Here is a 13,298-nt window from a genome sequence, read left to right on the forward strand (position 1 = left end):
CTAGATCCGGGGGGGGGGGTGGAATTCCCTATAGGAAGGAGGATCCTTCAGTGGCTATTAGCAATGATGGCTCAATGAAACCTCCACGCTCAGAGGCAGTGTACCTTAAAATAACAGTGACTGTGGAGTGACAATAGGAGGAGTCTTTAACTTTGGAGTGGGCTTTCCAGGGTGATCAGAATGACTACTGTGAGACACAGACCACTGGCAAATCTGATTCTACACGGCTCTTATGTCATTGTTTAAAGAACAGAAAAAAAATATTGATTAAACTGTTTGATGTGGCAAAGCCTGGTTAGTTTGTTGTTGTTCAGTCACACAGTCGAGTCCGACTGTTCGTGACCCCATGGACCAGCTCCCGCCAGGCCCTCCTGTCTTCCGCCATCCTCTGAAGTTTGCTCAACTTCATGTTCGTTGCATCTATGACACTGTTCAACCATCTCATCCTTTGCCGTCCCCGTCTTCTTTGACCTTCAATCTTTCCCAGCATCAGGGTCTTCTCCAGTGAGTGCTCCCTTCTCATTTGGTGGCCAAAGTATTTGAGCTTCAGTTTCATTATCTGGCCTTCCAGGGAACAGTCAGGGTTGATTTCTTTTAGGATTGACTGATTTGATCTTCTTGCAGTCCAAGGGACTCTCAAGAGTCTCCTCCAGCACCATAGAGTTCAAAAGAATCTATTCTTCGGCGCTCGGCTTTCCTTATAGTCCAACTCTCGCAGCCATACATGACTACTGGGAATACCATTGCTTTGACCATGCGGACTTTTGTTTAAACTGTTTGATGTGGCAAAGCCTGGTTAGTTAGATACATGACACAAAAGAGGATACGCACAGGCACTTGTGGTGAAGGCAGCACGCTGGCAAGAGGTACGGGAAATTTATGGGGTCATTCTGGCCCCCAAATTTGGTTTTCAAACCAAGCTCCTCTTTTCAACACATTTATTGTTTTTTGATAGGCAGTTTCATCCTAAACCCTGAATGCTGACTCATCTCTAAGCCTGCAAAGGGTTTAATTGCTACCCTAAGCAGTTTACGGATGGGTTTAAGAACTGGGCCTTTAATTACCTAATAAAAATAACCAAACGTTTTATATGTTTTAAATATAATGAATTTATTTACTTCATGTATACCCTGCTTTTTCCCCCGACGGGCACCCAAGGCAGCTGACACCCTTCTCCTCTCCTCCAGTTTACCCTCACAACAACCCTGTGAGGTAGGTTAGGCTGAGAGTGTATGACTGACCCAAGGTCACCCAGCAAGCTTCCATGGCACGGGTGGGGATTTGAACCTGAATGAAATTGCTGAGCGGTCGGGTTAGAATGGATAAAAGGAAGTCCTTCTTCACCCAAAGAGTGATTGACGCGTGGAATTCACTGCCACAGGAGGTGGCGGTGGCTACAAGCATGGACGGCTTCAAGAGGGAATTGGATAAACATACAGAGCACAGGGCCATCAGAGGCTATTAGCTACAAGGTACAGATAAGAACTCTGGGGCAAGCGATGTTCTGTATTCTTGGTGCTTGGGGGGGCAACAATGGGAGAGCTTCTAGTGTCCTGGCCCCACTGATGGACCTCCTAATGGCACCTGGTATTTTTGGCCACTGTGTGACAGAGTGTTGGACTGCATGGGCCATTGGCCTGATCCAACATTGGCTTCTCTTATGTTCTTACACCACAATGGCTCTCCTCTGTATTTACTGCTATATTTACAATTGGGACACCAGTAGGTTGTCGACTCCAGGGTTCCCCCAACATGGCTCATGTCAACTGTTCTTAGAATGTGGGTGGAGCCAGGAGGGGCTTTTAGCCAGCAGGGCTTCTGATTGGCCACTGGGGAAGTGATTGGCTGTTCACAGAGCCGCTGCCTGAAATGTCGAAGAGTTACTGTCAGAGTGATGCATAACTTCTCTCCCTGATATTTTGTTGTTGGCTCTGCCTCCCGTGGCAGCCATTTTGTAGCTGCGCCCATCACCCTGGGTCAGCGCTCCGAAGGTGCCCACCAGCTCGAGAAGGATGGGGCCCCCTGTTCTACCCCATGTTCTCTTCATAGTACTGCATTTTTAAAATTAGCTGTAATTATTTTTCTTTATTGGATTATGCATATCATCCATCCATTCCAGAGGGAGATCACTCATTTTTTTGTTAATGCGTCAAATGGAAACTTATAATATGCCATCAAAATTATGTCCCACGTGGCACAAACTGGCACACAAAAACAAGGTGCGATGATCATTAGAAAGAAGTTTTCCGCCTCCACCTGTGGTTCAGCCAACTGGGAACGGACAGCTACGCAGATCATACATTTCTTCATTTAGGTAATTGATATGCTACATCTCCAGAGACCAGCTAGATCATTGTGCGGATCTATCCAATGACAGTAGTTCCAGCCTTGACCAAGCCTATGTGGGTGCTTGCAACTGAGATGTGTCTGCAGGATCCAGCATTCTGGGATATACTGCCTCTGATTATGGAAGATCCATTTCAGTCTCAGACTTAACAGCTACTGGATTATTTTTCAAGACAGACATGAGCCAGCCTCACAGCTCCCCTGCTAGACCTTTTCTATACTTTCATGTGTGTGTGTTAAGTGCTGTCGACTGACTTCTGACTCATGACAACCCTATGAATTAATGACCTCCCAAAATGTCTTAACAGCCTTGCTTGGGGCTTCTGAGGGATGAGGCTTCCTTGACTGAGTCCTATAAGGACATTTCGTATAAGGAAAGGAAGAACTCCTTTAGACAAGCCCCTGAAACTGATCCCCCTGGGAAACACATGAACGGGGGCAAGAAGCGAGTGTGATACATTCAAAAATAAACAGCTCCTTTATATTGCTCTGACAATTAATTTTTTTCTTAAATGCTCATCCCAAATAGAGAGCCACTTACTCCTAAAAGACAAAAATGGTAGAGAATGCATGCCCCCCGCCATTGAAAGTAGATATCGGATTGCCTTAAAGAAAATATCCTTCCAAATCGCTCCCACCCCCGGCAGGCATCAGAAGCAACATGCAAGATATTCCGCTCCCATTTCCATAACTAAGAGAGGCAACAGAACAAATTTAGAGTCCGGTGGCACCTTTAAGACCAACAAAGGTTTATTCAAGGCATGAGTTTTTGTGTGCAAGGCACACTTTTTCAAATGCACTGGAATGGTAGATGAGGTTCTAAACTTACAGCAAATTAACATGTAAGATGGTGACATTTAAGTTATGCAAAGTGAAAAACTAACAAGGGTATAAGGTCAACAGTTCTAAAGCAATAAATATGTCACAATAGCAGATAAATGTCTAAAGGTGGTTTTTCTAATTGTGGGAAGTAAGAGAGTCTTAACCATCTCCTCTTGGGCGTGGAGGGCAGCTAACAGCATATTTTGAGCCGGAGAGGCAACGCCGTCCTAACCAGAGTTGCTCCCTTCCGAAGCCCCTGGGCTTGGGAAGGTGTGACTCTGCACAGGATTCCACTACAAGCAAAGTTCCCTCTAAGCTGTGGAGTCCTGTGAGCAAAAATTCTACTTTGTGAGCTACTGGCATTGAAGTTGTGAGCAAGCGATTTGGATACTGCATAAATTAGTTTGCTCTGGAGCCACCCTTCCTGAGCTGAGACTAAAATGCGTGAGCTAGAGGCTAAAAAACTGTGAGCTAGATGTCCTTGGGAAGGCGTGACTCTGCACAGGATTCCACTACAAGCGAACCATATATCTATTCACAACGTGTGTTTCATACCCACACGGGCGCGCCGGCCAGACCACAACCGCGCCTGCACACACACCCCGAACATCACACCCCCCACGTGAAGCGCGAAGCAAAACCTGCGATCCCCGAACTCCTTACCTCGCCGTTAGCTGCATACTTCACGGTATTGGCTCCGACTTTGCAGAGATCCACCAGAGCAGCCATCGTGACAGTCCTTCCCCCGAAGACCTCCGCCCACCCTTGTGGACTCCGTTACTCCCCCGGCCCACCCCGGGGTAGGACGGTCCTTGCATCAGCCGGGCAATGGAACCCCCGCCTCGGGAGGGTTCCGAACAGCTGAGCGGACACGCCCCTTCTCATCCATATGCATCGCGACAGGGCCAATCAGCGACGGAAGGCGGCTCTGCCCCGGAAACGCTGCCTGTTGATTGGGGACGCTGGAAAATCAAAGCCGGGGGACGCTGGAAGTAAGGGAGGCGTTGCACACTTTCCCAGCGAGTGGATGCGCAGAGAGGGATTGCAAGCTTTGTTTCTGGGAGGGGGAAATAGGGATTGTGGAGGATCTGCTTATTCTGCTGCTACGGAGAGGGTGCTAGCTATGCCAGCCTCCAGGTGGCGGCTGGAGATCTTCGGCTATGACAAGATACTGAATCAGACCCTTGGTCCATCGAAGTCAGTATTGTCTACTCAGGCAGGGGGGGTCTTTCACATCGCCTACCTCCGGATCTTTTAATTGGAGATGCTGGGGATCGAACCTGGGACCTTCTGCATCCCAAGCAGATGCTCTATCATTGAGCCACAGCCCCTCTTATGATGATGACAACTGGTAACAACTCTTAGGACAACTCCAGGCAACAGAAATCGGTTCACCAGGAGAAAAGGGCCAGTTTGGAAGGCGAACTGTATGGCATTATACCCCACAGGAGTCCCTTCTGTCTTCAAACCCCCAAACCTCCATCCCCCCCAAAGCTGGCAACCCTAGAGTGTGTGCATCGCTAACGGCTAAAAAAACCCCCAGGGCACATGGATTTTTTGGAGCATATGAAGGTGTACTGGGGAAGCTATCTAGGGTTGTCAGCTCCGAGTTGGGAAATACCCAGAAATGGGGGGGGGGCTGAAGACAGGGTTTGGGGGAGGGGGGACTTCAGTGGGGCACAATGCCATAGAGTCCACCTTCCAAAGCGGCCATGTTCTCCAGGTGAACACATCTCTGTCACCTGGAGATCTCTCGTAATAGCAGGAGATCTCTAGCCACCACTTGGAGGTTGGAAGACAGCCAGGGCCGGCTCACTCACTAGGTGAACTAGGCAGTTGCCTAGAGCAGGAGGGCCCTTAGGTGCACCAAACTGAACCCGGCCCCATACTCTGGGAGTTTCTTGATTATTTGTGTTTTTCATTCTTCCTAAAATGCATTTATTTTTGAAAATTGGTGGGTGCGGGGGGGCATAAGGGATCCTCGCCTAGGGTGCAAAATAAGCTGGGGCCGGCCCTGAAGACACCCCTAGCCGACACTGTAACATGTGATAGATCAGTATGGGTAGTCATGTTATCCTGTCTGTAGCAGTAGAAAAGAGCAAGAGTCCAGCAGCACCTTGAAGATTATCAAAATTTGTGGCAGGGAATGAGCTTTCGTTAGTATCTGAAGAAGTGAGCAGTGGCTCACGAGAGCTCCTCCCCTGCCACTTATTTTGTTAGTCTTTAAGGTGCTACTGGACTCTTGCTCTTTTCTACTGCTACAGACAGGCTAACGTGGCTACCCTTCTTGATCTGCCTCCATGGAAGGCACCACATTTAGCCGTACAGAATGGAAATCCATGGCATCTGAAGAAGTAAGCAGTGACTCACAAAAGAAGAAGAGATTGGATTTATACCCCACCCTTCACTACCCGAAGGAGTCTCAGAGGGACCTAATATCCCCTTCCCTTCCCCTCCCCACAACAGACACCCTGTGAGGTAGGTGGGGCTGAGAGAGCTCTTTCAAGAACTGCTCTTGAGAGAACAGCTCTGAAAGAACTTGGAACTGACCCAAGGTCACACCAGCAGCTGCATGTGGAAAAGTGGGGAATCAAACGTGGATCTCCCAGATTAGAGTCCGTGCTCTTAACCACTACACCAAACTGGCTCTCCTACTCTGCCACATATTTTGCTAGTCTTTAAGGTGCTACTGGACTCTTGCTCTTTTCTCATGTGACACGTGAAACTGTCTTTGGTTGGAAGCAATTGCTGTTGTTTTTTTGGAAAGGCTGAACCCCTTGGCGCTTGTCCCGGCTCAGAAAGGAAATAGACCACGAAGTTTTCGAGAACTTTTTGGGCAGACATCGGGGGTGTTACGCGGAGAGAGTCCCGCTCATGTCTTGGCCGTCTCCTTGAGAAGTTTCCCCTTAACTGTCCAATCTTATCTCTCTCTTCAGAAGAGAGAGCGCAGCCCCTTCCTTCCCCGCCACTGACGCAAAGCTTTGGCAAGGAAACCTGGCCAGGGGTAATAAAAATACCAGGATTTGCCTACTTCCCAGTGATGCGTAGCCAGAGGTCAGGGAGGAGAGAGAAAGAGACATAAGCAAGAGTCAGCCATCCTCTTAAAGTAGCCTTGCAGGAAAGGAGCTGGGAGTCGTGGTGGGTCATAAATCGAACGCGAGCCTGTGATGTCGATGAAAGAAAATGCAGGGGATGCGGCGGGATGGCTTCAGACAAATGGCCTGGGAAAGCGCTGGACACGTCAGGCAGGCAGGTCATCAAAGGTAACGGTGAACTCATAGGAAGCCGAAGGAAGACCCAGTTGCGGGATGTAGGGGTGAGGAGGACCTGGATTCGAATCCGCCTCTGGCCTTGAAGATTACTGGTTGACCTTGGGCCATTGGTAACTTGCTCAGCCTAACGTGTCTCTCAGGATCATCATGAGGATACAGTGAGGAAGGGAGGACTGCTTCCGTTGCCCTCAGCTCATTGGACGACGGGTTGGATAAAAACTGTTCCGGATAGATGGACGAAGGAACCAAAACCAGGACTCACATGAGCTTTCAGCCATGGGTTGGCCACCAGAAACGCCCCTAAGTGAAAGCCAGTTTGGTGTAGTGGTTAAGTGCGCGGACTCTAATCTGGGAGAACCGGGTTTCATTCCCCGCTCCTCCACTTGCACCTGTTGGTGTGACCTTGGGTCAGTCAGAGCAGTTCTCTCAGGAGCAGTCCTTGAAAGAGCTCTCTCAGCCCCACCTACCTCCCAGGGTGTCTGTTGTGGGGAGGGGAAGGAGTTTGTAAGCCGCTCTGAGACTCCTTCGGGTAGTGAAGGGCGGGGTATAAATCCAATCTTCTACTTCTAAAATTCGTAGGTATTAGTAATAAATGGAAGCGTAAAGTGACATCAAGCCGCAGCTGACTGCCGTGACCCTGTAGGGTTTTCAAGGCAAGAGACATTCAGAGGTGGCTGGCCATGGTCTGCCTCTGCATCATGACCCTCAACTTCCTTGGGGGCCTCCCATCCAAGCACTCACCAGGGTTGACTTGACACTATGTAGCTTCTGAGATCCGATGAGACTGGACTAGCCTGGGCCCTCCGGGTCAAGGCATTAATAAAAATTACCATTTTTTAACATGGGCATAGCGGGACAGCTGAAATCTGGAACGCACCATGCAATGCTCTGCTGCGTTGTCGCTCAAAGCAGGAGTAGGGGGCACCACCCTCTACACAGTCCACCTCCATACATCAGCTGACCGTGCAGAGAGGGGGAACAGGCACAGGTGTGTTGGCCCCACTCTAAGCCTCCGTGTGACTGCCAGCTCACGAGCATGGGGCCTGTGGGCAGACGCAATGTCCCACAAGCACACTCCTTCCCCCGAAGAAGAAGAAGAGGAGGAGGAAGAAGAAGAGGAGGAGGAGGAGATTGGATTTATATCCTGCCCTTCACTTGGAGTCTCAGAGCAGCTTACAAACCCCTTCCCCTCCCCACAACAGACACCCTGTGAGGTAGGTGGGGCTGAGAGAGCTCTTTCCAGAACTGTCTGTGAGAGAACAGCTCTGACAGAACTGTGGCTTGCCCAAGGTCATCCAGCAGCTGCAAGTGGAGGAGTTGGGGAATCAAACCCCGTTCTCCCAGATTAGAGTCCGCGCACTTAACCACGACACCAAACTGGCTCTCAGTCTGGGGTACTGGTTTCTGAACATCACCAGTCATAGGGAGGGAGCATATGTGTGTGGACCTTGCGTCTGTGCATTGGTGCAGTGCTCCCAAGCTGATGATCACATAAGAGATGGCACCAGTGCACTCATGTTGTTTCTACGCATTCAGTCAGTGCATGGATGAGTTGTGTGTGGAGGGCTGTGTAGTTAGGGTGGCCAGCTCTCAGTTGGGAAACACCTGGCATTTTTTGGGGGGGTGGAGCCTGGGGAGGGTGGGGTTTGGGGAAAGAAGAGACCTCAACAGGGTATAATGCCATAGACCCCTCCCTCCAAAAGCAGCCATTTTCTCTTGGTCATTTCGAAATAAACTGTAGATCTCCAGGTGCCACCTGGAGGTTGGCAACCCTATCATACTTTTTTGAAAGCAGTCGTGGTGCCCATGCTCCAGTGAGTTGACCACAAGCATTGGGAGACTGCTTTGAATATGAATGTAAAAAGGTAAAGGTAAAGGTTCCCTTGCTCGAAAGCCAGTCGAATCCGACTCTAGGGTTGCAGTGCTCATCTCCGTTTCAAAGCCGAAGAGCCAGCGCTGTCCGAAGAATCTTATAAACCTCGATCATGTCACCCCTCAGTCGTCTTTTCTCCAAGCTAAAGAGCCCTAAGCGCTTTAACCTTTCCTCATAGGGAAAGTGTTCCAACCCTTTTATCATTCGAGTTGCCCTTTTCTGCACTTTTTCCAAAGCTATAATATCCTTTTTAAGGTGTGGTGACCAGAACTGCACACAGTATTCCAAATGAGGTCTCACCGTTGATTTATATAGGGGCTTTATGATATTGGCTGATCTGTTTTCAGAAGTCCAAGGTTGCTATGCAGAGGCAGGCAATGGCAAAATACCTCTGAACATCTCTTGCCTTGAAAAACCTACAGGGTCACTGTAAATTGGCTGTGACTTGATTGGGGGGGGGGGGAGAAATGAAAACGCAGAAAAGTTTCGTGGTTTCTGAAGGCACCTCTGGGATTAGTTACGATCCCATGTATGTAGGAGTTGTCTGTTGACATTAAGCCGAATACAGGTCATGAGAAAGACTGTTTTCCTGTTGCCCAAATGCAGCATCCGCGTGAAGCCACCAAGACAAGGAGGCAACAAATACTATTCGTATGTATGTAATTGGATCTGGAAATAACAAGGCCTCTTACAAAACTTCAGGCTGTGTGCATCTGGGGTTGTTTAGGGTTCTTTTAATAGCTCTTGTTAGAACATACTTGCGTTCACTCTTAAAAGTTATTTTCATGACAAATGCTCCCGTGACATATATAAAGAGATTCAGATGGGTAGAGAGAGAGAGAGAGATGGCTAACGGAAATTCATCGTGGCTGTTCTGCAGGTCCCCACATTCTTAGGGACTGAAGTGTCCAATATTGTACCAAACTCAGCACCTATAGGTGGCTGGGGCAACAATGGTGGTCAAACTGGCGCCGGTAACCAAATGCCTTTCTTTCTGCACCCCCCCCCAAAGAGCTTGCCAAAGCAGATGTAGGCAGAAAATTGGGATCCCTCCCATTTAAAGGAAGGGGGCAATGCTCCCTCTAAGCTGTGGAGTCTTGTGAGCAAAAATTCTACTCTGTGAGCTACTGGCATTAAAGTTGTGAGCGAGCGATTTGGCTACCGCGTAACTTAGTCTGCTCTGGAGCCCTCCTTCCTGAGCTAAGACAAAAATGTGTGAGCAGGGGGCTAAAGAGCTCAGAGCTGGTTCACACTAACTCAGCTGAGAGGGAACACTGGAAGGAGGTTGTGGTAATAATTCCCAGGTATTTCATGACGAAGACCCACAGGCAGACTTGGAATGGAACTGGAAGCCATCGAGTTTAATCCTCCGCTGGAGGATGGGGGTGCAGGGCTGCTAGCCCACCGCCCCAGACCACAAAGTGCCTGATAAAGAGAACAAGTACAGTGCAGAAAGGAAAAGAAAGCTGCAGAGAAGAAAGTTGCAGACACCTCCGGCAAAACCCTCTGAGCTTCACCCTGGTCCTTTCCGTATTTGCCTGCTACTCTGGATTTTCTCTGTGTTCGAAACAGCATTCGAATAACCCGGGGCTGTGTGCAAAACAGCATTCGAATAACCCGGGGCAACAACAGGCTGAAACCGGGCTGACCACAGAAGGGAGGTCATGTAATGCAGAATGGGGGGGAAATCCAGAATAAAAAGAAGGTTGCACTCGATTTTAGTGCAGAATTGCTTGGAGGATACTGCAATGAACATGGATTAAAAGGAGAGTGCAGGAAGAGCTCCTGTGTGGGAATCCGTAACTGAGCATGGCACAGACTCACGGTGATGGGGGAAAGCCACACTTTGAAAACTCTAACCAATCTGCGCCACAGCTATTCGAAACACATGCACTCATCTAGGCCAGGAGCTGGTGAGCTGTGAAAGTGTGCCCCAAAAGGGTACATTCTAAAGTCTAGGTTGAAGTGGAGGGGAAGGGAGAGAATCCAAGCTTCTGCATTAACTGAACTGAATTAGGCATTTGGAATTAATTAAGCCAATGTATACTTATTCTCCATAACATATTCTTCCTTTGCAAAGCAGAGGATGGAGAGGGGGGACAAGATGCTAAGCTACACTGAGCCCTGAGACCCTGTTCCCTAAACCACATACTCAGCCTGAGATTTTATCTTTTCAGCGTCTCTCTCCAATTTGATGGCTAGAACCTTAATGGGGGGGAAAGCAATCCGCAGGTGGCAGTTGGCGGCACCGACTCTGCCGAAACACAGAACACACCAGGGCATTTTTTGTAGAAAAAGCCCAGCAGGAACTCATTAGCATAATAGGCCCCCAAAAGGGTACATTCTAAAGTCTAGGTCAAAGTGGAGGGGAAGGGAGAGAACCCCAACTTCTGCATTAACTGAACTGAATTAGGTACTTGGAATGAATTAAACCAATGTGTACTTATTCTCCATAACATATTCTTCCTGTGCAAAGCAGGGGATGGAGTGGGGGGGACAAGATGCTAAGCTACACTGAGCCCTGAGACCCTGTTCCCTAAACCACATACTCAGCCTGAGATTTTATCTTTTCAGCGTCTCTCTCCAATTTGATGGCTAGAACCTTAATGGGGGGGAAAGCAATCCGCAGGTGGCAGTTGGCGGCACCGACTCTGCCGAAACACAGAACACACCAGGGCATTTTTTGTAGAAAAAGCCCAGCAGGAACTCATTAGCATAATAGGCCACACCCAACAGCAGGAACTCAAAAGCATATTAGGCCACACCCTGACAGCACCGCTCATTAGCATATTAGGCCGCACCCCATGTTACCAGAAATGTGGTCATCCAGCCACACCCACCTTTTGCTTCTTATTCTGTTTATCTTGTTTGTTGTCAAAACCCAGGGCTTTTTTTGTAGCAGGAACTTCTTTGCATGTTAGGCCACACACCCCTAATGTAGCCAATTCTAATGAGTTCCTGCAGTTGGGCGTGGCCTATTATGCGAATGAGTTCCTGCTGGGTGTGGCCAACTCAGGAGCCAGCCGAAACGCTGTTCCTGTGTGTTCCTGCCCAAAAATAGCCCTGAAACACACAGAGTTCCAAACACCTCTCCACCTCTGACGGTTCAGTCCCAAGTAGAGAGAGAATCGTGACAGTTGATGACGATTCTGGTGTTTGCATGAATGAAGGCGCCCTGGATGTTCTGGGAATGCAGCCCGATTGCCTGCCCTGTAACCCGGCTACTGTTCCTTACTCTGCCACTGACAATTCCCTCAGTGGAGGTGAAGGAACAGGCCGTGAAAGGGGACGTGGAACTCACCTGCTGGCAGGTGGAACATGTCTCTGGACCCTTCCCTTCCAGAGACATCCAAGTCTTGCCATTCCCATCCCAAGGCAACAGGCCCATGACTCCCTAACACTGCCATCCTTGCGGCCTACTCCTTCCTCTTTCCTTGTTGCCTGGGCAACCATGGCCACACGCTTAATGGTCATGGGCTACCTTTGTGTGCTGTGAGCTTGACCCCAAGCCGTGTGTGGAAGCCGGGTGCTTCTGGTATCATTCTAACAAGGTCTAATTCTCATGTTTAGTGCTAACAAATGTGAACTATGACATGCTCTGATACGGTACTTGTTGAACTGGGGCCTCCAGAGGCATTCAAAGTGCATACAAGGAGTTTCTGAGGAAAGCCCATTTGGGTGAGCTCTGAGATGGTTTCCATGTCTATGAGATCAACCCTATCGGCTCTATCATCTTGTAGGGCTGCCTTTGGAGGTTTCGAATCCCTCAAAAGAAAAAGACAGACTCCGAAACAGTCTAACTAGTTGCCATATTAGGTGGTCAGAAAACAAAGTCCCTTTTCCCCAGATCAAGTTTGGTTGGGGGATATTTTGCTGTACTCATTGTAGTGCACCTCTGGGATCTTGGAAGCTCCGTTGTGTTGTCTTTCCTTCCAGCGACAGGAAGAACAACCGCAGGCCGCAAACCAAGACTCTCTGTAGCCCCCGCCCCCACAGCACCAAGACCAGAGACCCAACCCAACCATAATATGGAAAAATCACAGGATTTCCCAGTCTGTGGATCCCCATCTAGACTAGCATGCCTGGAATGGTGAACCTGGATTCCGCTTTCCTCTCTTCACTTCCGTACATGATTTTGCCACCTTCTCTTGTTTCTGTTTAGTCCAGAGGAAAACAAACATGTCGCTTCAACGATGTCCTCGGGCTCAGAAGAGTACACAAAGAGAGTATCCTTCCAGAGGATTATTCCAAAACTGTAGACAGGTGACATGGACATACTTCTCGCTGACAACGGTACCGCCATTTTCCCTCAAAGCTGTAGACGGTTTTGGTAAACCGCTTTGTATGCCGGCTTGCTGCCATTTTGAGTCGTCTCCTGGATAGGCTCCACCATATTGGTCTCGGTCACTGGAACGGTCTGGTAATCTTTCTCTAGGTTTTCCTTTGAAAACAAGCCCCCCCCCCCAAGATGTTATCGTACTGAATATATGAATTAATAAGAGTTTTGCATTAGGAGGGGATCCTCAGCTAGGGATAAACAGACATTCTTGATTTAATTTCTTTTTTATATTTAACAATTTTCCCCATTGAGAATTGGTTGTCCGGTTTTGGGGGAGGGAGTTTGCTCCTCATTTTCTAACATAGTTTGTATTGTCAATTCATGCTGAACAGTTTTTAATATGCCGTTTTTATGGTATTTAAGTGTACTATGTCCATCATGAATGCATATAATGTATAGGGCTGATTTTTCAATCCATAAATAAAACTGAACCAATGCACACAATTAACAGGAGAAAAGTGTCATGCATGGAAAACAGACACTGAACTAGGTTAAAGTAGCCAGAAAGAGAAATTTGAAGTCATTCCTGTTTTTTAATTTTATTCAGAGGATTTGTTAAAGCTTCCTCCCTCAAAATGGATTCGAATTCTAAGCTACACAGCTCCCTAGAGGGCCATGTCCCTTACTGAACAGGTAATGGCTCTGT

At 48.5% G+C, this 13,298-nt stretch overlaps 2 protein-coding genes across 3 annotated transcripts in view; both read right to left on the bottom strand.

The window, feature by feature from the left end:
* FAM213B (family with sequence similarity 213 member B) overlaps positions 1–4,034 on the bottom strand; it is a 16,195-nt gene extending 12,161 nt beyond the window's left edge. The window contains exon 1 of the mRNA XM_015411182.1: positions 3,832–4,034. Within this exon, the coding sequence (XP_015266668.1) occupies positions 3,832–3,897 (66 nt within the window). The 5' untranslated portion in view covers positions 3,898–4,034. The remainder of the gene's footprint in view (positions 1–3,831) is intronic.
* A 7,281-nt stretch (positions 4,035–11,315) lies between these two features.
* TNFRSF14 (tumor necrosis factor receptor superfamily member 14) overlaps positions 11,316–13,298 on the bottom strand; it is a 32,172-nt gene continuing 30,189 nt past the window's right edge. For both annotated transcript variants that reach the window (XM_015411160.1, XM_015411153.1), the window contains one exon: positions 11,316–12,754. In XM_015411160.1, the coding sequence (XP_015266646.1) occupies positions 12,623–12,754 (132 nt within the window). In that variant the 3' untranslated portion in view covers positions 11,316–12,622. The remainder of the gene's footprint in view (positions 12,755–13,298) is intronic.

The sequence above is a fragment of the Gekko japonicus genome, unplaced genomic scaffold (genome assembly GCF_001447785.1).
Source record: "Gekko japonicus isolate JY-2015 unplaced genomic scaffold, Gekko_japonicus_V1.1 scaffold411, whole genome shotgun sequence".
NCBI classification, from domain to species: Eukaryota; Metazoa; Chordata; class Lepidosauria; order Squamata; family Gekkonidae; genus Gekko; species Gekko japonicus.